General features: G+C 35.6%; 1 protein-coding gene and 3 long non-coding RNA genes across 4 annotated transcripts; 2 read left to right on the top strand and 2 right to left on the bottom strand.

The window, feature by feature from the left end:
• Positions 1–72: 72 nt before the first annotated feature.
• Positions 73–2,915, bottom strand: LOC136343707 (uncharacterized). The gene is made up of 2 exons (XR_010732836.1): positions 2,826–2,915; positions 73–600 (listed from the first exon to the last, which is right to left on the bottom strand). It is a non-coding gene; the product is annotated as an uncharacterized lncRNA (long non-coding RNA).
• Positions 2,916–3,179: 264 nt separating this feature from the next.
• Positions 3,180–18,400, top strand: bark (protein bark beetle). The gene is made up of 15 exons (XM_066290597.1): positions 3,180–3,306; positions 3,563–3,894; positions 7,119–7,282; positions 7,385–7,648; positions 7,959–8,266; positions 8,492–12,881; positions 12,938–13,197; positions 13,736–14,446; positions 14,499–14,711; positions 14,768–14,979; positions 15,037–15,392; positions 15,446–15,571; positions 16,136–16,602; positions 16,658–16,911; positions 16,969–18,400. The coding sequence occupies exons 2-15, from the start codon at positions 3,604–3,606 to the stop codon at positions 17,743–17,745; spliced, it is 8,793 nt and encodes a 2,930-aa protein (XP_066146694.1). The 5' UTR covers positions 3,180–3,306; positions 3,563–3,603; the 3' UTR covers positions 17,746–18,400.
• Positions 18,401–18,964: 564 nt separating this feature from the next.
• Positions 18,965–19,983, bottom strand: LOC136343708 (uncharacterized). Its single transcript, XR_010732837.1, has 3 exons — positions 19,841–19,983; positions 19,520–19,770; positions 18,965–19,463 (listed from the first exon to the last, which is right to left on the bottom strand). It is a non-coding gene; the product is annotated as an uncharacterized lncRNA (long non-coding RNA).
• A 670-nt stretch (positions 19,984–20,653) lies between these two features.
• LOC136343510 (uncharacterized) lies at positions 20,654–22,090 on the top strand. The gene is made up of 2 exons (XR_010732796.1): positions 20,654–20,899; positions 21,140–22,090. It is a non-coding gene; the product is annotated as an uncharacterized lncRNA (long non-coding RNA).
• Positions 22,091–23,085: the final 995 nt, after the last annotated feature.

Below are 23,085 nucleotides of genomic sequence, written 5' to 3'. Positions count from 1 at the left end.
ATCATCACTGGATGTCTAGTCATTTGCGTCTTTATATTTGGGTTTTGTGCCATACCAAAGAATAGAACTAAATTGATATTTGTAGTGAGTTTTATTTGTTTTTTAACACTATTAACAAGCACTAACATTAACAAATATTTTAGTTTATTTTATTACTTGTTTTGATATTCCTATTGGAATCGTTAGTAGCCATTCTGGCCTACTTTTACCAACATAGCATTAACGACGATGTCAATCTCAAGCTTAATTCCTCCTTTCTGGAAAGTTACAACAGAAATTCTAAGACGGATTCTATAGACTTTATTCAAACAAACGTAAGAGATTTGATAGCGTTTTAGGATAATACTGAAAATGTGTTTTTTTAAGCTACGTTGTTGTGGTGCTGAAACCTACTCCGATTGGCAGTACAGCAGGTGGATAAAGGGTTCTCCGGGGATTTTGAATAAAATTCCTGATTCCTGCTGCAAAACTCCATCATTTTTGTGTGGAAAACGTGATCATCCCTCAAATATATACTATGCTGTAAGTCCCATCACGCTCCAAATCATTTCAAACAGTTCTTTTATTTTCCAGGGATGTGAAGAGAAAATTGCGTCCATCCTGAAATTGAGCTTATGGATAATGTGTGCAGTATCATTGGGAGTTAGTATTTTACAAGTCGTGGGGGTAGTATGTAGCATAAAACTATTCCTGAAACTGGAAGCTGAGGATCGGAATTATACCCCTAATTCGAACGGCAACGAACTGCTTGTGCCTCCGTAATTCCAGAAGTAAAATGTATTCATAATCATGCCATAATAAACACAATTGCCATTTAAATATTTAGAACAGAAATTAATGTGGCTTTTACTAGTCGTTTAAAAATGTGCCTTTATGTGCCCTTATTGTTGAATTTTTGTTGACATAATTTAAGAAATCTTCTTATGCTAGTGTTAGGAAACTGGGAGCTTTAATAATTTAATTGTACGTATTGGTTGATATTGTAACAATTTCCTGTCGTAAATAATGCCAAAAAAACCCTAGATCTAATGGTCAAAGTGCAATAAATGATGTCGTAAAAAATTCTGCATTTTTTCTTTCTGGAACATCATGCTTGTCTATAGACAAAGTGATTCGAAATGGATTAAACAAATATATTGGTCATATCAACGGGTTGTGCTGATGAATAAAATTATCAACTAATCTTATCGGATATATAAAAATGTATCCTACTGCCTATATTCCACTTGTCATCTTATGTATAAAAATCCATATATGTATTTGAGACAGAGGAAGCGTAATGAAACACTTGTCACGGAGATAAAAGCAAACACTGACTTGGAATTAGCTCATTTAGATAAGATAAGCGTAGAATGACTAATATGTGCAAATAAATAAGGTATAAATAATCATAAGTAAGGAATGTACATAAGTTGTATTTATCGGATTTGCAGCCTCATATGGGTTCATTGAAGGAGTCATTAACTAGACCTTGTTCTATGAATATGGGAAAACATCGGTTAATGATCAATGAATTCCAGTTTGCATTGGGTTAAAACGTCACCCAATTTCAGTTTAAAAGCAAATTATTGTTATTAATACGGTACCTCTTTTAATTGCTTGCTGCCCACGATTATTTTCTTAACAGACAAATAAAGGAAAATGGACAAAGAAAGTTAAATGATCCAATTATATATGGTTTTACTAAAGATTTCAATGCGCTTCAATGAGTGCAAGTCATGGAATACACTTCTATTGGGTCATTGGGTGCACACTAGGGTTCTTCAAGTGCTAAATTGGGTCAAACTTAAGTTGATAAATGAGTTACCTGTACACGAATACGCTTAGTCTCCTCAATTAACTGCTGAGTATAGACATCCTCAAGATATCGAGGACCACAATTTGAAAAATAGTAAAAACTATATATTTTCTCTTTTGAAAATTGTCCGTTTTTTTGCGTGCTGCTTTTAAATCTACGTGAATGCCAAGAGCTATTTAAATGCATTTTATGGAACATTATTTAAAGTACTTTCAAAATCGTAAATTTTTTGTAATTATTAGACAAAAATAGGAAACCAAAGAAAATATTAAAATTTGCTTCTGGAAGCTTATAGACATCGAGAGAATTAATTTGGAATTTTTATGGCAATTCTATATTTGAAGTTCTAATTTTGAACGTTTTATAATGAAACAATACATTGTAAAATCTTTGAAGATTTCTCTTTTTTGTGTCTTAGAAGACGCCAGTTACTATTATTTACTTATTTATTTGTCGGTCTTTTGGTGATAAGTGAAAAGAACTTTCGAGAAACAAGTCATAAAATACAAGTTTGCGATAAAAATCAAATTAATGTGTGCACAGGGGGTGCACAAAGAAAATCTCGAAAATTTTCGAGATAATATGAATCATCAGTCGACATGGTGCCAAGTTACGTTTTTATCACTCTTTCTCGTTGTAACATGTATGGTGGATTGCCTACAATCAAGTGTTTTTCGGTTGTTCACTACACTGTTAACTACGTCTATATCATTGATGGTCCATCTTACACATTGAGAGTGTAATGTTAAAAAAAAAAACTTCATTCTATTTCAGGATAAATTAATCTATTTCGCAACCGTAACATTATTTAATAAGAGGAAAAGCTACAGACTACTATGCCACTAAAATTTGCCATGCATAAATTACACACATGACGAATTTACAATGGTAAATACAATTGCAAATTACCGGATCTGTTAGCTGTAATTAGTGCCCTCGTAGAGCTGAAGACAAAATTAATCGACATCTTGATAAAAATTAAGAAATTTGAAAACTAACGAAAGCACAATCATTTCAATTCACTCACTTGATCCAACTCACATACCCTCAACTACCGCTCTCTGTCGGCCATCAGCAACACAACCGCACCTGTTTTACCTGCACAGGTGAGAGGGGGTTTAATAAAGATTACGTCACGTGACAAGCGGTGTTTTCAGTGGCCAAACAAGAACCGCGCCTGGCCGTTTGGCCGTTTAAACAATATATTTTTCAGTGTTCTTCCACCTCTCAATCGACAGTTTTGAATACCTGTAACCCCAAATGCTTAAATCAGCCACTCTTTCAGTGATGATCAATTAGATTAATGAGCAATTAAGGTGTAGATAAACACGAGTACACGTAGATACATCAGTGTGTGAAGAAATTGCGAGGTGGGAGCGTCGATCGCGAGCTGAAACAATGCAGTCGGTTCGAATGTGACGATGATGATATTGGTGAACGGGTTTTTAGTGATGCGAAAAGTGAGTAGGTGATTTGAATTCAAGTGAAGGAGGTTGAAATTGAAGAAGGTAGGTTATCACAGAAAAATGGCACTCACTCTATACGATCTTCAACACAACAAAATAGTTGTAGCTTCCCAATGATTTTTTCTTTTTTTTTAACAACCAAAAATATTTTATATGTATATATATTTTCGTTAATGTTAAATTGACAACTACTGGTAAAATACAGTTTATCAATCCTCAGAATCAACATGATTCACTTGATTACATGCACAACACAGCTAAAAACAGCTCCCTACAGTAATTCATGATTTTTCCACAGGGTATTCTATTAAACGAACTGTGATACAAAGAAGCCTTAAAATGCGCAAATTAATACATTTTCGGACGCTTTTATTGGTCCTGTCCTGTTCAGCTACAGTGAAAACCCAAGACAACTCCGCGCTTAGTGATCAACCGTCTAATAGTGACTTAACCGACTACCTCGGGGGTAGCATAGTGAATAGACAAGTACTTGAAAAAAGTCGCAGCCCTTATTGGCTCAGGGATGATCTCATAGTGGAGCGTGAAGGAGAGCTGGTTATTGAAGCAGGAGTGACCGTTAAGTTTGATCCTCAAGTGGGGATAACTGTACGGGGGATTCTCAGCGCAGAAGTAAGTTAAAGTGGGTAACTAGACTTAATTCCATATCAATTTAGGACGTGTAAATATGGGGTAATCGTTTTATCAATAGTTCTACGCAAAACAATCTAAGTAAACAAAATAGTAGGTGATTTATAATACAGAACAGCAGGTTGATTTTGATCTTTTATCCTTGATTTATTTTCAGGACAAAGGGCTTTACCAGAAACACCTTTCACGAGTGGTTTCTTTGTTCTTTTCCGACACGCCAATGACCCTTAAACCTGAAAAAATGTATAGATTAGTCCAAAAATAGATCAAGAAGTAAAAGGCGTTTCGCGTGACATAGTAAATTTCCATTGTTTCTTGTGAGAACCCTTTCTGGGTTACAGGGCTACCATAAATAATCGTATTATGCACAATTCTCACTATTTATTCAAATTTGCGCAACACTTCATTGTCTTACAGTCATGAGGAAATGGAGAATCCAAATTCTAACGACCGAAGACATGGTTATGCAACGTTTTATCAGATGATTCACTCATATAAAGTTAATTGTACCACGTCAGGGCTTCCTTTATAAAATCATGAAACCGACAGGCTAATTAAAATTCACTCAATATCCGGTAATTCAATCTTGCTTTTCATGGTCTCTCCATGTGTACTTGTACACTTGTAGGACTTGTTGACCTGCATATTAAATAGCTCTGGTAGTTATCAAATTCTTCTGAGTTATTCGGTTGAGAATGTGCTTCCTTTTTGTCTTGGTCGAAGGTCTGATGGTCAGTGACTTGAGTCTATTGAAAATTCCACAAAGAACATTTTAATGTTATACCAACAGACAGAAAGACTTTGGCGACTTTCATTGATTCTTTATGACTTAGTCCTTATGCTATACTATACATAAGAAATTAGTGATAGAAGAAAAGAGGAAACTAGAAGAAATTTTAAGCAGATTGGAACAACCATGAAATGATAAAGGAAGAAAAGAGAACATTGGATAATTTGATTTTTATGGTAACTATTGTCCAGATAGAGTAGTCACTGCTGGTGCATGGTCTACGGGTCTATGTATCTTAAAACAGTTTTTCTTTTATGTAAAACCAAAAAATCGTGTACCAATATTTTCTCCTGGACAATCACATGCCTGCGGATTTTAATTCTGTACACTTCCATTATTTCCCGCATACTCTTTGAAATTCATTAACTATTAACTTCTTAAATAATATGGTAATTAATTATTTTTCCCTTTCATAAAAAAATAGTTACGGCTAAAGTCAATTACAATTTATACACATAACTAAATTTTGCCAATGGGTATTGTGTCAGATCATATACCGTCATTAAACGACATATTACTCTCTACTATATCGAAAACACAACAAATTATCACCGATTTAACGGTAATTGAATTCGACCTAACTTAATATTAATGAATTTCCTGCAGGCCCAAAGTGGCGTCGAATGAAATTTAGGCAGTAATGGTAAGAGTAATGTATATTGGACTATCCAATTATATATCGATTTATATACCTGCTTACTTGTGTAGTCATCATCTAAGAACAGCATGATATTTGTAAAAAAAACTTTCACCTTTCTGATTTCATATAATTTCTTATTAAATACCAATCGCTGCACTTTTCTTAATGTTGATATTTTGGTGTTGCGGTTTGCATAATCAATGGCCTACATTAATACCAATATAGAGCAATTCATATGCGGCTTTCTTCCTCGAGAATGTGCTTCTCGGTGATTTAATACTTCGTGCTTTTGATGCAATTATTATTGACTGAAATATTTAAATTTCTCTTGTTCTGAAGCATAAAGCACGCAAAATTCAGTACCGTAACGGGGCATTTATTCAGCTGCCAAACTAACTGTAACGTGGCGATAAAAAAATTTCTCTTCCTCAACTCTTAACTAACCAGAAAATCACTTTATCAAACAAAATAGTGTAACGAGCCTAATTATTTCGCATCTTCGTGGGATATTTTTGTATTTTTGGAGAACCACAAAAGTCTTTGTTTCCCTTGGCTTGAAGCTTATATAGCTTAGATTATAGGTGTCAGTCACGCGTTAGTCTTCGGTTTTAACTTTGGTACCGTACTCCAAGAACCTCGTTCGCTTAGGTCATTGGCATTAGGGCCGTTGTAGTGGAAATAGAACAAGAAGTACCACTCGCGATGGTTTTATTTCTCCTGTTGCACATTCACCTTGTTCCGTTGGTATGGTCATGGGTGCTGATGTACAACGTTTTTCAGCTTTCAAGCTCTTTGTCTGTATTGATCGCAATTTTATTGAATTATCTTGTTTTTAGACTAATCTTATCTGATATATTTGCCATCATTTAATGAGTTGTTATATGGGTGTATGTATTTGAAAGCTATTGTAACTAATATACTTATCATGCAGACACCTGTACTCGATTACAAAAAAATTCTGGTTCTATCGAAAAAGTATAATTTTTTGAGCCACTGAAGATGAACGGAGTGGTGAGCAAGAAGCGGGAATTGCTACTATTGCTGTGTTCGTAAACTACGTATCCGGCACAAGCCGAAACATGCAATTATTGTGTGAAAACTACAGTTACGATTTTTAATGGGTTTAGTCTAGTGTGACCAATTACTCTGCTGCAGTACTATGCATTGACTTAAGACTTTAAAATATAATTTCTATCCCAAGGAGTCATGTTAGTCAGTACTGGTAATTCATTAAAAACATGAATCACTGCATGAAATTGTTTTATATATTGAAATGGACCAGTAATAGACTGGTCTCGTTATAACCATAACTCATGACATGATCACTAATTACATATTACGTACACACACAAAAAGGCCTTTAGATTAGATCTCCCCAAGATGTGTATCCCAGGCCTTACTACAAGAGCTATTGAAAGATTCTGTACTGCGAGATTCAGATGTCAATCAGTCGGAAATAAAAAGCCCACTGGAATATTATTAAAATTATATACTGGAATTTCCATACTGCAAGTTCAAACAATTAGTTTCTTTTAAAAACTCGTTTAAATAAGAAGTTTTCTTGAAGTTACCGCTTCAAATGTTCATATTGGACATAGCGACTCCTTCAAAGTTTTTCTTCAAATTAGTCACTTAAAAGCCAAACTTGCATATTGTTTTCATCAGATTTTTTGCTGGAAGAAACAAATTTTAAATATGTTATTTCGTATTTAACTTTTTATTAATTTTTAGCTCTTGTCTGGTTTTAAACTTGAATGCATTGCTTGGGATTTGTAGGGAACGGAAGATGAAAAGATACAGTTTACCTCTGCAGACGAAAATCAGGGCAAAACCATTTTGTTTCCAGAAATTCGGCTAGTGGATGGGCCCAGTATTCTAGCTGGAAGGGTGCAAATCAAAGTTAACAATAAATGGAGGAGCGTTTGTACAAATTCTAAGAAGTAAGCAAAATTAAATCGAATGTCAAAAATCATGTGATAGTAGATCCTTACTCACTAAAATTAACCTCGTGAATTAAAAAAAAAATTAAACAACTTTTTCAGTTGGACCATCGCCGACATGGAAACAGCCTGTCGTCAAATGGGTTTTCAAGGAGGCCATTTTTTTCAGTGGTTCAACCGACAAATGCCTTTAAAACCCCGTGTTCTCTACGAAGAACCCAAGTGCATTGGAACCGAGGCTTCCCTTCAGGAGTGCCATTGGAGTGGCCAACAAATGGGTTCCGGAGTATGCGATTATCACCCAGATTTGGGAATCGAATGTCAGGCTCGGCATGATAATGCCTTGCCTTATTGGAGAGGGATAAGGTATTTACATGCTCCTTTGAGGACTCCATAATTATTTACAGATTTTTCCTAAAACCTATAATTAAATATAACGAATTTCATGGAAACAAGAAATAGTCCTGGATTAGATACGATTTTAATTAGACAAATAAAGGGTGCTCGAAAGAAAAACTCGCAGTAGGTGGTTAGCCTTAAACGTAGTGTGTTGATTAAGCCATAAAATATTTGATTTACAACAATTTACAGATGAGTTTATCCAAAACATGTCTCTAATATTCACCTCTTATTTTTTTCTACCAAATATTTGACTGTTTTCTTTTTTGTTCAACAGATTTGAAAACGCTCAGAGTAAGGATTCGCTCTCTCTTTACAACACGCGTTTTATGCCACGGTCCTTGTCCAAGCTGCGTTACGTTAATGTGCACTACGCAGGTATGGGACGTGATCATAATACTACCAGTGCTATCCATGTGGAGGGGGTCCCCCCAGTAATGGAGCGGCTGGAGGTGATCAGTTCCGCTTACAATGGTGTTAACATCACCAACCCTGGATCTCCAATTGTGATAAATAATTGCGTTATACGTAATAATAGAGGCTATGGCGTTTTTGTTAACTCGAGCTTCGGATTGACCCATTTAGGTAAGAATGGTTTTTAATTTTGGTACCAACTTTAAAATATTCTAAAACGGTTTACCGGATTTTGTCTAACTCATTTAACCGAACTTGTTTCTCACGTTTCAACAGTGGTTCTCGATTTTGTACACCTTATACAAATATTGTGTTAAGGAAGTGTTAAACCGGGTATGAAAATTGCCCTTTATGCCTATTTTATTTGCTCCACATTTTATATAAAAGTAATTTCAGATGGTTGTGTGATAAACAACAACGGAGGAGATGGAGTGCGTTATGTGAAAGCTGAAGAAAGACCTGATGAGAGCTCAGATCGAAGTGGCTATGGCGATTTTTGCCAAGTTGCAGTAACTTCAAGCCAAATCTTCCCAGTTCATGTTTTTGCAGAGCAAAGTATTCAAAATCGCTTAACTAGAGAATGCACTAAAGTGTTTACAACCAAATACGGTCATGTTCTCACTCTGGACTTCATCAGAGCAGTAACAGACCGAAATGAAAGTACTAAACTTCATGTTTATGACGGGTCGGCCTTAAACAACAGACTCCTGCAAACTATCGTAATACGAAATAATACCAGACCTCAAAGTATGACTACCATCAGTAATCAGATTTATATTAAATTCATTGCAGAGCCATACACTGAAACCATAATATTCTTAAGGCTTATGTCTGGCCTCATCAAAACCTTTGACCTCAATGTCAGTAATTCCGATGTTTCAGAAAACATTGGAAGAGGTATTGCAGTAGACAATATTAGATCTCAGTTGCACGTTCATAAGACATCAGTGTCAAAAAATGAGCATGTAGCTGGAATTCACGTAACCAGTGGAGTGGGAGATGTAAATGTGACTGAAAGTCGAGTGAGCTTCAATGAGGGGGATGGAGTCAACATTACCTATACAGGAGGATCTAGGAATATTTCCAGAACCTCTATTAGCAGCAATAATGGCTACGGGGTAGCTGTTTGGTTGAACCATACCAAAGAAACTGAGTTCCTGTTTGTGAACCAAACTAGTGTAGTACAATACAGTGAGATTTACAAAAATCTAGATATAGGAGTTTTACATGGGAATTTCTGCGGGCCAGTTCTTTTTAACTTCACAGGAAACTCCTTCACTAACAGTCTTAGTGATGCTTTAGAGGTACTTACTTGCTGGGATAAAACTGAACATTTAACAAATCTTCAAGTGGGACACAATAAGTTCATAGGAAATGAGAAAATTTCTTTGAAAATCTATCCTGCCGTAAACTTAAAGGCCAATATTGAGTACAACCATTACAGGCAAGGTAGCTTTGGGGCTATGCTCATTAAGAACAAGCCTCTAGAAGAATTCAATGCACTCAAAAGTGAAATTATTGTGCAGCAAAATTATTTTCTTAATAACACGGGAGTTTTTGTGGTAAATTTGGCGCTTTCGCCTTATGCAGAAGGACAATATTTGATATTTACCAGAAATTTTGTGAAAAACAATAAAATCACTGAACCATTCCAACCGCTAGATGGATCTATTTCAAATTTAAACCCGAGGAGCAGAGTTGCAGCTCCAGTTGTTGTAGGCTCAAACAACGTAGACATTTACAGAAATATAATCGAAAACCCTGATTCAAAGTATGAAATTGGGAGTCATTTGGAGGATCAAAGTAAAATCATTAATGCTACCTATAACTGGCTGGGATCCTCTAGCGATCAAGACATCTTTCACAGAATCTTCCATCGTTACGACCGTTATAATTTAGCCAAAATCAGTTTTGTACCATTCCTCCTTCACAACTCCAACCCATCAACTACGAAATTCAATCCCTACCAACTTTACGTACCGAAATTCACCACTTCCACTTCAGATAAAGTGGGGGGTGAAATCGAGGGTGAGGAAACTCTTACTAGGGGCGAATATACAGTTGAAAGAGATATTACAATAAGACCTGGAGGAAAGCTCACTATTGAGCCTGGCGTCACCTTGAGATTTCCTCCATCAATTGGGATGATGGTGGGTGGCAGACTTGAAGCTAGAGGCATCGAGCCTGATAGTATTAAATTTACAATAAAAGAAAATGTAGTGCATCCTCCTGAGAATGGTAGCTATGAGACTGAGGCCATGATCTTGGAGTCAGAAACTGAAGTGGTGCAATTAGAACCCAAAGTTCCTATCAGATTGTTAGGAGGGAGTACTGAAACTGAAGGGCGGCTTCAGGTCAAGATCAATAATCAATGGGGGACTGTTTGCAATTATGGATGGACTATATTGAATGCTGCAATGGTATGTCAACAACTCGGTTATGTGTTAAATCCCAATGATTGGTATATTGAACGTAATGAAATTCCTGATGCAGGCAAGACTGAACCGGTGGTGTTGTCTAATGTAGACTGCCAAGATTATGATTTTGATATAATTAAATGTAAAGCTGAGACTATGAGTGATTTTACAAATTCGTGCGAGCATGAAAATGATGTCGGTTTAAGATGCTACAAAACCTCATGGGCAGGAGTGAGATTTGGGGCTTTAGCCGAGAGAGCAGATCTCCAATACGTAACAATAGAGCAAAGTGGGTTGTTAGACTATGCCACCAATACTTTTAAACCAGCTCTGCAGCTGGACTTTGCTCGGCAAAATTTCGAGAATGTTCGAGTGGTTAACAACTTTTATCATGGCCTTGGGGTGACTTATAGTAATATTTACACAGACGACTCAGTGAATATAATAAAAAATTCAGAATTTACGAATAATAAAGGGGCGGGAATTAGTTTGAAGCAGTTGGGGCTAACACTTGTTAATAATAAAATCGAAGAAAATTTCATAGGGATTGAGCATAATCCTGTGTTATCGGGATTACAACAGAGGGAACTTGCAGGATGGTTTTGCAGGAACGATGAAGAAACGCACTATGAGCCCTTGCAAATTCCTGAAACTATCGATGAGACTGCGATTCTAATCCGAAGAGGAGAAACTAAGTATTTAGTAACTTCCATAGTCAAAAGTGGTAATATTAAGAGATCATATAAAATTACTTGTGAGCCTGGGTGGGTTATAGGAATTCAACTCCTAAACCCCATAGAAAATCGCAGTACTGAAATCATTACAATCCATGACTCATTATCCTACAGCCCCTTTTCTGACATCTGGGAATTGAAACGGGATTTAACAGTATTTCCTGGAACTTCCAGTGCCCACGGAATAATTTTGGATTACTCCAGCGGATTAAATTCTTTAGGAGGCACAGTCATAGTTTTGAGTACTGTTAGAGCACCTATGCAAAATATCTATAATAAGCGCGTAAAAGGGCTAGTGCCCACTCTTTTAGTTCGAAACAGTATCATTAGAAAAAATATCTTAGGGGTGCAGGCTTCTTATTATAATAGACACCTGGACGAATTGGGAAATCACTTTTTAAGGTCCGCAAACGAATCAATGGTGTTTCTCAACTGTGAAATCATCTACAATCTTCAAGAAGCAATTTTCATCCATTCACCCAATTGGGATCTTCATAAAAGTAACCTTTCTCAAGTAGTGATTATGGTGAACAAAACAATTATAGCAGACAATGGCAAAGGCTTGTACCAGTTCTCTAGAGACATGAGAGCCTCCAATAACTTATTCCATTATGTCTTACAAGATAACACTATAGAAAGAAACAAGGGAGATGGATTTAACATTGCGTTGCCCTATGTTTGGCAGTACAATGAAAATTTCACGCACTTCGTTTACATGGACAACAACACTTTTGTTAATAACAGAAACTTTGGTTTTAATATTGACGGCCATTTTGCAGAAGTTAATTTAACCTTCAATATTTTCAAAGAAAATAAATGTCGAGAGGGTCTTCTCACTGTTAGAGGTATGGAAAAGAAACTTCTTATGTGGAGCAATAAATTTTTAGATAATAACTGTAAGCACATAGTGTTATTCAGTTGTAATAGCCAATCTGAAATACTTGGAAGTGTACCTGCAGTATTCCTGTACAACGAGCTAAGAAACAACAAATTCGTGCCTCTAATGAGGTCATTTGGAGTGCTTCAAAAATCTCTGGATCCAAAGTTTGTAGTTGGTTTCAAGGGAATACAAAAAGTGAGAATTAACAGGAACATTTTCGCTGCAAACACCTTGGAATATGAGTTGTTAGCTGGTATCAAAACTGCAAAAATCAACGAATACCTCAATGTACAAGAGAATTGGTGGGGAACTATCGAGGAGCATGAAATTCAAAACAAAATATTCGACTTTGATGACTGGAACGATCATGCCATTGCGGACTACACACCTTTTTTGTTAGAAGCAAATTTCCAGGCCTCTCATTCGTTAACCTTTTATACAAACAATAGCGTGGATGTAAATAACCTTCAAGGACGACTTTATCAGGATTTGACATTGACCTTACGACAGGAACCTTACGTGATCCAATCAGATTTGACAGTAATGCCTAATGTGACCCTAACAATTAATCCTGGGGTCATCCTGGAGTTTGCTCCTAATATTGGAATATTAGTGCTGGGGACCTTCCGCGCAGAAGGAATTGAAGGGAATGAGATTGTTATGAGACCCATAAGGAAACATGAAAATCTACTCATGGAGCCTAGACCTAAAAGAGAAAAGAGACAATTGGAACTGATGGGTCAAGAGAGCATCAGGTTTGTTAATTATAAATACATTTTTCATATATTTATTATGTATAATTTTTTTTCAGATTGTGTCAAAATAGGGATTGTGCCTCTGAAGATGAAGGTTCTGTGCCATTTGAGGGCTTTTTGGAGTGGTTCAATGAAACTACCTTGCAATGGATCCCAATGTGCGATTCTAGATTTACAGAAAGAAATGCTCAAGTTGTTTGCAGGGACCTAGGATTTGACTCACTTCATGCATTTTTCGATTTCGATGTAAGAATTGATTTTCACAGTAACTCGTTAACTCGAATTTGGACTTGGCCCGAACCGCTTCAATGTAAAGGTAAGTCTATAAGGAGAGAGGTGTAAATGGTCGTTTATGAGAATTATTTTCAAAATTATCGAAAGGAATTGGAAAATTTCGGTTTTTGAAAGACCAGGATCATTGTATTAAATGATTTTTCCTACTTTCCAAAAAAACTTGTGTTAATGACGTGAACAAAAAGTGTAAACTTCGAAAAAGATTCAATCAGTGACATCCGACAAAAATTTAGGGTGGTAAAAGGAACTTTTACTGTCGTAAAAGTGGTACCCTCTACATTTTATTAATAATTTGTGAATTGTCTTCATGCGGATTCCAAAGTATGGATAAAAAATTTCAACCTAATATCAAAAACTTAAGTAGTAATGTAATAAACGTTAAATCTAAACATCCTGTATAATACACTGTTTTTACACAAGCACGTTGGACAGTCACTTTACCCTTTATTCTCTTATATTTGCGAACTAAAATCAACACGTTATGCACCTTACTGTGTAAAAATGTTTTTCTTTTACGGTTTTTTTTTGTGTAATCTGAGCTGTTTTTGGGTTTCTTTCAGGCACCGAAAAACGTTACCAAGACTGTCCCATAAGGCTGAATGGTCAGCAATTCGGCCACAGACACCGCTGTGAATGGAACAGCAAATTCGTTTTCATCAATTGCAATAACAAAGTGACACCCCCAAAATATAACTTTTGGGGCGGAATAAGAGTTGTGGAGCCCGATTTTGAGCAACGCCTCTATACACATAGAATCCATGATATCCATACCCACTCTATTGTCCAAGAAACAGAGTCGGTGATCAGATTTGTAAAAATTGAAGGAGCTGGTATTTTGCACAACGAAAAGTCTTCTGCAATTCAAAGTATCATTAGGAGCCCCACCATTGAATATGTGCAGGTGTTTTCAGCAGCCAGTCATGGAATCAACTTGATATCCCCTTCAGGGACTATCAATTTAAGAGGGAATGAGGTTTATGATTCTCTGGGAGTTGGGATTAATATAGTGTCTTTGAGCGGTGAAGGGAGGGAGTCTGAAGAATCCAGCTTCACTCCTTTGAAAGAAATGAACATTCCTTATAACCTTTATGGTTTACTAGATATCTGCGATCCAAGCAAAGAAATACAAGTAGAAGAGCGAGTGCTGGTTTATTATAAGTACGATAATCACCCGGTTAATTGCGTTAAAATCTTTAGAAGCGCCTACAATGTCAAACCTCTAGGGCTTAGATTCCTGCAGTTCAATTTGTTTAATTCATCTGTAGTTCATGGTAACACTGATTAAATGATGCATTAAAAAAAATTATTTCGTGTGCTTTTCAGGCATTCCAGACTTTGTTTCCCTCTCCGATGGAGACATTTACAACATTTCTTCTCAAGTTATCGATATCATCACCATGAAAACTTCTAACCAAAAGAAGCTCTTCAGGACTAAATTGCCCAGTTTGAGCTTAAAACTTTTTGCTAATGGCGCATCCTCAGATCATGGTTTTATAGCTGAAGTTGTCACTTTACCAATATCTGCAATAGCTTTCAGTGTGTACCTACACCGTCTCGTCATAATTTATTTATTTGTCGTGTGCATTTTTTAGGTCGAGATGTACAGCACAACATTTCATCTTCAATAATCAACAATAATACTCAAGGGGCAATTTTATACATGGGTGCTGGGGAAGTCAATCCTATAGTGACCATTGAACGTAATCAGTTTAAGAACAACTGCAGGCAGCTCTATGGGAATTTCACTACTTGTGGGTCAGCGATAGAGATGGACATTCAGAACACTCAGACATTGTACTTCCGAGTATGATCTTCAAAATAAAAATTTTTAGGTATTATAGAAAGAATTTGATTGTTGTAGAGCAACTTAATCGAACAAAATCAAGGTGGATTATATATCAAAGCCGATTCTAGAGGCTCTGCAACCTCCTTGCAAGGGTGGATACACAACAATTTGTTTGTTAACAACTCAAACTTGCCTTGCTTGTATGTGGAAGGCCGCCAATCTTCTCCCTACCAAGAAGTCATAATTTATAGAAACTATTTCACGAGGAATCATGCTAGATATCATAACAATATTGTGCTAAAACAAGTTCTTTCCAACTTTACTTACAATTACATTAAGAGAAATGTGGGTTTGCAAAATTTGGAGGTTTCTGGTTTCGATAAAGTGAGGCTAAATATCTATCAAACTACATCCCATAATGGATTCTATAGGTAAAATTTAGAAAGGTTTTGAAAAGTTTTTACTAAGCTGATAATTTTTATAGCAATTATGCCTTGAAACCGGAAAGTAAGTCCACGATTGTAGCTGGGACTGCTGGTCAACATTATGTGGATAATATATTTTTCAATCCAGACAACGATTATGAGATTATCACTGTGAATAGGTCGCTGTAAGTTTTTTTTTTTATTACGTTTTGTTATAAACATGAGCAATTATTGATTTAAAAAATAAGATACATGGACATTGGATAATAGCAAAAAAAGGGTGACTAAGTAGATTATTTTCTATAACGAGTCTAACTTGCATTTATTTTCGAAAGGCAATTTTGAAAATGATTTCGGAAAAGTCCATTGTAAATTTCTCGTTAGTTCGCTCTTTATGAACCAGTGGTAATCATTTTTTTTTTTGTTTGCATGCTCAGATTCGAATTCAATAGGTAAGTAAATCCACAAGATATTTACTGCGTTTTGGTGATAATAAAGCATATAAGGTGTTGTACAGCTTTCCGTGTTTACTTTTAAATGTGGGAAAAAGCTTAGAAATCCAAAATAATAACCATTTTTACGTTTCTATTTCTTAAATTGCTATCACATCACTTATTATCGTTTTTTATATTTGTGTGACGTTTTTTTGTGCACTTTTCCTAACATAAATTGAAATGAAAATCTGGTGGTGCTTTTGCTCGCAAATTATCACAAATTATCCAAAATAATCGTTTATTTCTCCTCATTAGTACTCTTCAATTATGGGACACCAAAATAGACGCAGCCTACAACTACTGGGGCTTCAACACGACCTCAGCAGTGAGAGGCCGAATCAAGGATCAGACTGACGACCCCAGATTGCTTGAAGTAACTTATGAGCCTTATTACATGAATAATAAAAGCTTGTTGAACGACAAATGCCCTCCTGGCTGGGAATTAGTAGGAGAGACGTGTTACATGTATGTTGGGGCCCCAATGACTTTTTGGGAGGCAAGAAAATTTTGTCAAGCTGACAACGCATCGATGCCTTATTTGCTCGGGAATGTCAATTACATACCTTTGTATGAGTTCTTGAGAAGGCAATATCAATGGTTTTTGTATACCGATCGAGTGTGGGTTCAGCACATTGATCAGATCAATCAATGCACTATTTTTGCTTTTCAAAGTGTTGAAGTCGACGATTGCAATAGGAGAAGTCCTTTCATATGTGAAATTGGTAGTTTGATTAAAAAAAAATCAAATTGAATTGTCTATAAAGTTATAAATTGCAGATCCTAAAGTAACAATAAAAATTCAACCATTGGCTGATGATTTTGTTACTATTTCGGTGCTCAGTAGCCTTGCATTAGCAATATTACTTATTATTGTGGTTGTGGCCTTTTGGTGGTATAAATCTAAATATAGACAAGCTCAAAGGATGGAAAGAAGAAACAGCATTAGACAAAGCTTGCATTCGTTGAAGTCTGTAGGTCTGTCTACAACTTCTTTTGCTGACCCTAATTACAGGAAAAAAATGCAACAGATGGTAAGATTTACCCTTAGAAGTTAGAAATGAGTAATCCTAAAACTGTTTACATTTTAGAGCACCAAATCCACTGATACTCTCACCAAGACTTCAGATTATAGAAAAATTGTTCGAAACGGATCATTAGACAGCATGGAGAAATCCACATATAATTCTTCAATTGAGGACGATCACTCATACAACACCTACGAAACCCAGAACTTAAATCCAACTTTCACTTATAGCTCTGCAGTGGAGTATCACAAGAACCCTGCTACATTCGAGAATCAATATGCAAAGCCCGGAGACACTCTAGATCTGGCATTCAAAAATGAGGGTTTCAAAGATACTTCCACTTTTGCTACAAATAGCAACTATCAGTCCCAAGCTGGGAGTATGCAGGAGGAAAGCGATGAAACTCCCATAATCCAGCCATATGCCTCAAACAATGTTTCCACATATCCTTCAAATGACTATTACAATACTGACACTCTACCGTTGCGGAGTAGCTATGACGAAGCCGGATATGATCCCATGTATAACCATATGCAGGAACTGAAGTCAAAACTAGTAACAAAACCATCTACACCACCCAGAAAATATTCCCCAACTTACTCCGATCAATTAGCACAATTAGGGTATAGCCCGGAATTTAATACAGTGGGGCTGGCTCATCCTCATAGCTCCCCCCAAATGCATGAAGACGATTATACGCAGCCTAAACCCAGACCAAGGGCTAAAAGTGAAGCGTTACTGGAAACTAACTTTGATTACATGCCAGAAGATGAAGAATTTCCACATCCCATTGGAGAGTCTGGGAAATGGAAAAGTCAGCCCTTGGAAACCGCTATGTAGGACCTTTCGTCCGCACTGTATATATCTGTGATATTAAGGATTCAATTTTAATTTCAACTATTGTTGAACTGATATAGTGCCTTAAGAGTATTTCTTTAAAAAGAGTTGTTAAAGTATATATTTTAATAGCTCGTTTGTTAAACCTTAGAGAACATTCGTAGACCCGAATGAGCAGGGAATCTGTATATAAAATTAATAAAACTCACTGCGTGAGAATAACCGTACTACGATTAATTATTGCGTTATAGACACTAAATAGTTATTAATTAATTAGATTTAAGGGTATATATTTTTTTATTTTGCCTGAATAGCACATTGCCTAATGCACAGCTAATTGAGTTGTTGTGGGGTAATAACAAGAACAAATTATAATTTAATAAATTAAACTAAAATTCTTGTACGGCCATGGCCGACGAAGGGGAAACTAGCTATCTTCGAAAATAGAAAAAGATACAGAAAAGAACCAAATACAAAACAAATTCTTAATTTACATATAATTTTATTTCATTTATTATTTTCTATTAGTGTTTCGATTTCCGTTGATAAGCGACAACTTACGTACTTTAAACAGAACACAGGGTGCTCCCCAAAGTTATATTATATTTTCAATGTGTAATCCATCAAGCCATTTTATGAATAAAAGTTGATATGAATATACTCCCGCAAATGGGTTAAATTTTTTCTTGAATTCGTTTATTCCAAATTTTTATTCTTTAACTTATTTAAAATTTAAGAAAGCTGTTACATATCCTCAAATACAAAACGACATTATATAAAAACACAATCTATTCACCTTTCGTGGCACACCGTATACAAAATTCTGCATAATTTGATAATATCATGGACGTTCGTTTATAGATATATTTTCTGAATTTGCTTGTCACTGCAGCTTATTTATTCTATGTTCAACTTTTTACGTAGACTTTGTAAGTATAAGAATTATTAATACGTATTTTCATCATGAAATGTTTATATGCGTTTTATGAAATTATCATAAAACATGCTGCTTTCTCTTCCTTAACATAGTATCCAAAAACTTTGTGTATTCGCCTGGTACCAGTATAGGAAGTGTAATTATTATTATGGTGATGAATGCGTTAAGAATTTATGTGTAAATATTGATAAAAATGTGATTTACTTATAATGAGTATTATTTTCTTGTAACAGTTTAATTAGTTTTAGACAAGAATAGCTGTAAGATATTTTAAAACGATCAAACTTGTTTTTTATAATTTTTACTCAGTGCAATGTTCAACTTTATTTGCTAAGTAAAGCTTAATCTGAATTACAGTGGGAACTTATTGATTTAGAAATATAGTAATTATCAATATAATCAAAATAATTCTAACAAAAACTTATTCATTACTTATGGTAGTCGAACCACAGAAAAGAATTAGTGAGTCTATAATAAACAAATTATGCAACGATAATTTAGAGTGTCTCATAAGTAAAATGCAAAAAAACTGCTACAAATCATACAGCCTGATATTTCAACAAATAACACACTTTTTTGTTGTTTTTTTTCCTTCTTTCTATTTGGAAATAACGTAACCCACAAGGTTTACTAACTACAATATGAATCACATCAAACAATAACCAGAGAACCACCTTTCGGTTTAAACAGTAACCTTCCCTACTTTGATTTTTTATTCTCTTCGCTTCTTGTTGCACTATGCACCATCCAACGATGTTTTTCCGCTTACGCTTGTCATGTTAATCTAATGAAACTAAAATGTAAACAACAGAAACTCACCTTTTGATTTAAACTATAAACATATTTTTCGCCATATGTTTTACTACCATATCTTATCTTGCATGCAACACCACTCAACGGCTTCTTTTTATTTATATCGATTTCCATGACTAACTAAAACCTAAATATAAACTTCAACGACGCAACAAACAAAAACGTAGTTTTCAAAATGAAACTACAAATCCATTTTCCTCAATTATTCAACTCTCAGCTTCCATCTTGCGCATAGTCTCATCCATTGGTGTTTTTCTATTTAAGTCGGTCTGGTTGAACTGCAAACACATAAATGTAAGCCTCAACAAACAGATCCTCTCTTTTCAATTTAAAACAAACCCATACTACCTTAATTCCCTATTATCATCGTTCAATACCAAGTGTAGCAAAAGCCAACGACATGTCTCTAATTACTACTAGATGCATATCTATTGCTTTCGACAATGATAATAAGGGTAAAATGCGAAATATTTTCATGTATAACAATAATAAATAACATGGCAATAAATATAGGAATATTTAAAATATCGGGATTATTCGTATCGAAAAATAATAATGAATTAGAAAAAGTTGCTCTAAATTTTGACATTACCGTATTTCTAGTAATTACGAACGTGACGCAGTTAATACCGTAAAAAATTCTGTATTGTAACAGAGTACTGTTCTTGAAAAATCTCGGCTTCCTTTTTCGAAATTTAATTCTCGTTCTGAATTTTACCGAAAGCGACCGTTGGAAGAAATTGCGATCCCACTTCTTCCAACTGAGCCAAAACTGAGGTATGTACAGTCAACATAGGTCTAAGGTTTTCAATCGAAATTTAGGGAAGTAAAATGTAAAATACGATTTTCTCGAATTTCAAGCGTCAACCGCGAGCGGCTTCGGTTTGAAGAGCCAAAATCATTTGTAATCATTGGCTCTTCCGAGGGCAACTTTAGCGACTTCTAAGATGTTTCTGTTTTGAGTCTAGACTACATCATGCACAAGCGTGTTATTAATCAATAACAATTACGAATACTTAAAAATTTCCGGAATATCGTCATCAGTAATTTTAAGAGTTTTTTTTACTTTTGGAAGTTTGTTTTATTATTAAATCGAACAACGAATATTTTTCTAATTTTTCTTTAAAAGTTGTTGATTTTACGTGAGTAGCGCCTTTTGTGAACACTACCAGAGTTGTTTTCACGGTAACTATTCGAAAATGTCGAATGACAATTATGACTCTCGCGTGTCAGTAATCGGACCGCAAAAATTCATCATTTGTTTTTATTAACAGAAAAGTTGAAATTAACTTGAAGTTTTAGATTTGAAATAAAAATATAATCTCATTTAAAACTGAGAAGCAAAAAATAAAAAAGAGTATCATCCCGGTCGATTAAAAGAATATCTATAGAACCAAGAAAGAGGAGGTAAGAAAAAAGAAAACTCATTCCTAGAGGATCTTCCAACGATTCCTCGTTTACAAAATGTAGACTCCCGTATTCCCGAAATTTGTGAACTAATAATAAAATTTCCCTTCCTCCCAACGCAATCAAAACTTATCACTGATGTTGTCCTAAAGTAGAAGACCTTTCCTAGAGGACTACATTATTTTTATCGACTGTTTCCCTTCAATTGGAATTTACCCAATACTATTCCTCTGTTTTTAGTACAGAAACCACAGTCAAAACATGTGCAACTGAAGCATTCCACCCCAACGAAGTGAAAAGAATTCTACTATCCACTAGAGCAAGCAACTATCATTATTCTTCAGAGTCTTCGAGATATAGCATTGGATGGGTGCTCAATTTCTTGGATGGTGGAGAAAGTAGGGCTTTTCCACGGCTTCACGGTTTTTACCAAGGTACGTACAGTCAACTTTGGTCCATCATTTTTAATTGTAAATTAGGATAAGTAAAATTGGACTTTCTTGCGTTTCAAGCGTCAACCGTGAGCACCTCCGATTTGAGGAGCCAAAACCATTTGTAAATATTGGCTCTTACGTAGGCAACTCCAGCGGTTTCTAGCATTTCTTTTTTGTGTAAGTGTAGAGTACATTAAGCACAAGCGCGTTATTAATAACAATCACGAAATCTTGACAATTGGCGGAGTAGGTTTTGTTCGGGAAAGATGGTGACACGACGGTAAGGTGGACAGTGGTTTTGTCGTCGTCATCATCATTACAAATATCAACGACGATCAGAACGTAATAAATTGTACACGATCGTTTTTTCGTCAAAACTCCGACTTCTTTTTTCCGATCAATTTGTCTGTATTTTTAAAATAACAATATTTGTCGAGTCCTTACCGGTGGTATAAAGTGTTTCGGCCCGGAAGCATCGAAAGTTTATTCGGGCGAGGACAATATTATAATTTACCAAATAGCACTTTTTAAACCGAAACGCGAAAATTTATTTAAAATGTACGTTTCAAAACGAAAACGTTTTGTCATTAATTACAATTGAAAAGCGTTCATCTCGTGCCAGTCGTCGACGGAGAGAATATAATTCTCTTAACTAGGAGAAGGTGAGAACGAAAACAAAAACCCATTGCCATTTGAATTTCTAGCGATTTCTCTTTATCGGTTATTTTAAGAGTTCATTAAATTTTTTTTTGTTGGATAGTTTGTTTCATTTCTAAAACGAACAACTGATATTTTTCCTTTATCTAAGAGTTATCGATTTTTTTTCGTGTGTGGCGCCATCTATTAACTTCGATTTCTACTCCAACCAAATTACAGTTTCCTTCCTTATTTCACACTCGCCATCTACCGTCTAGAGGCAGAATCTTTTACAGATTTCTTCTCATTCAAATTACAGTTCCCTACCTTGTTCTACATTCGCCATCTATCGTCCAGGGGAAGAACCTTTTACAGATTTCTTCCCAATCAAATTACAGGATTCCCCCTTGTTCTACATGCGCCATCTACCGTCCAGGGGCAGAACCTTTTACAGATTTCTTCCCCGCCCAATTACAATTTTCCCCACTTGATTTTTCACCTGTATACCTATAGGCGTAGGAGGCGCATTTAAGACGGCCTGCGCCCCTTCAAAACCATCCCCCATCACCCCAAAAACAGGCATACGGAAGGATTGACTTGGAAAAAACACCTATGAACTACACCACTAAACACACTAGAACATATCGAATGACAATTAAGACATTCCTTGTCAACAATCGAACCGCGAAAGTTCGTTTTGTGTTTTCATTAACAGAAAAGTGGGAATTAACTTAAAAATTTAAATTTGAAATAGAAATATAATCTCATTTAAAATTGAGAAGCAATAAATAAGAAAAGGTATCATCCCTGTGGAATGAAAGACTATCTACGGACCCAAGAAAGAAGAGGTAAGAAAAAAAAAGAAGCCCGTTCCTAGAGGATCTTCAAAAAGTCCTGTTTTGCAAAATATAGGCTCCTCTATTCCCGAAATATGAGAACTAATAATAAAATTTCCCCTCCTTCAAACGCAATCAAAACTTATCGTTGACATTGTCCCAAAGTAGCATTCCTTTCGTAGAGGACCACATTATATTCATCGATTTGTGCTCCTGCAATTAGAAATACCCAAAACTATTTCTCTGTTTTTAGTACAGAAACTGAAGCGTTCCACCCCGA

The sequence above is a fragment of the Euwallacea fornicatus genome, chromosome 15, assembly GCF_040115645.1.
Source record: "Euwallacea fornicatus isolate EFF26 chromosome 15, ASM4011564v1, whole genome shotgun sequence".
In the NCBI taxonomy this organism is placed as follows: Eukaryota; Metazoa; Arthropoda; class Insecta; order Coleoptera; family Curculionidae; genus Euwallacea; species Euwallacea fornicatus.
The sequence above is the reverse complement of the archived record's forward strand: the minus strand, read 5'-3'. Positions and strand labels throughout refer to the sequence as shown.

Coding starts and splice junctions, on each gene's coding strand:
- bark (XM_066290597.1), top strand. CDS start 3,604: ATGCGCAAATTAATACATTTTCGGACGCTTTTATTGGTCCTGTCCTGT. Junction 7,283..7,384: donor GTTTGTACAAATTCTAAGAA/GTAAGCAAAATT, acceptor CAACTTTTTCAG/TTGGACCATCGCCGACATGG. Junction 14,712..14,767: donor AATATCTGCAATAGCTTTCA/GTGTGTACCTAC, acceptor TGCATTTTTTAG/GTCGAGATGTACAGCACAAC.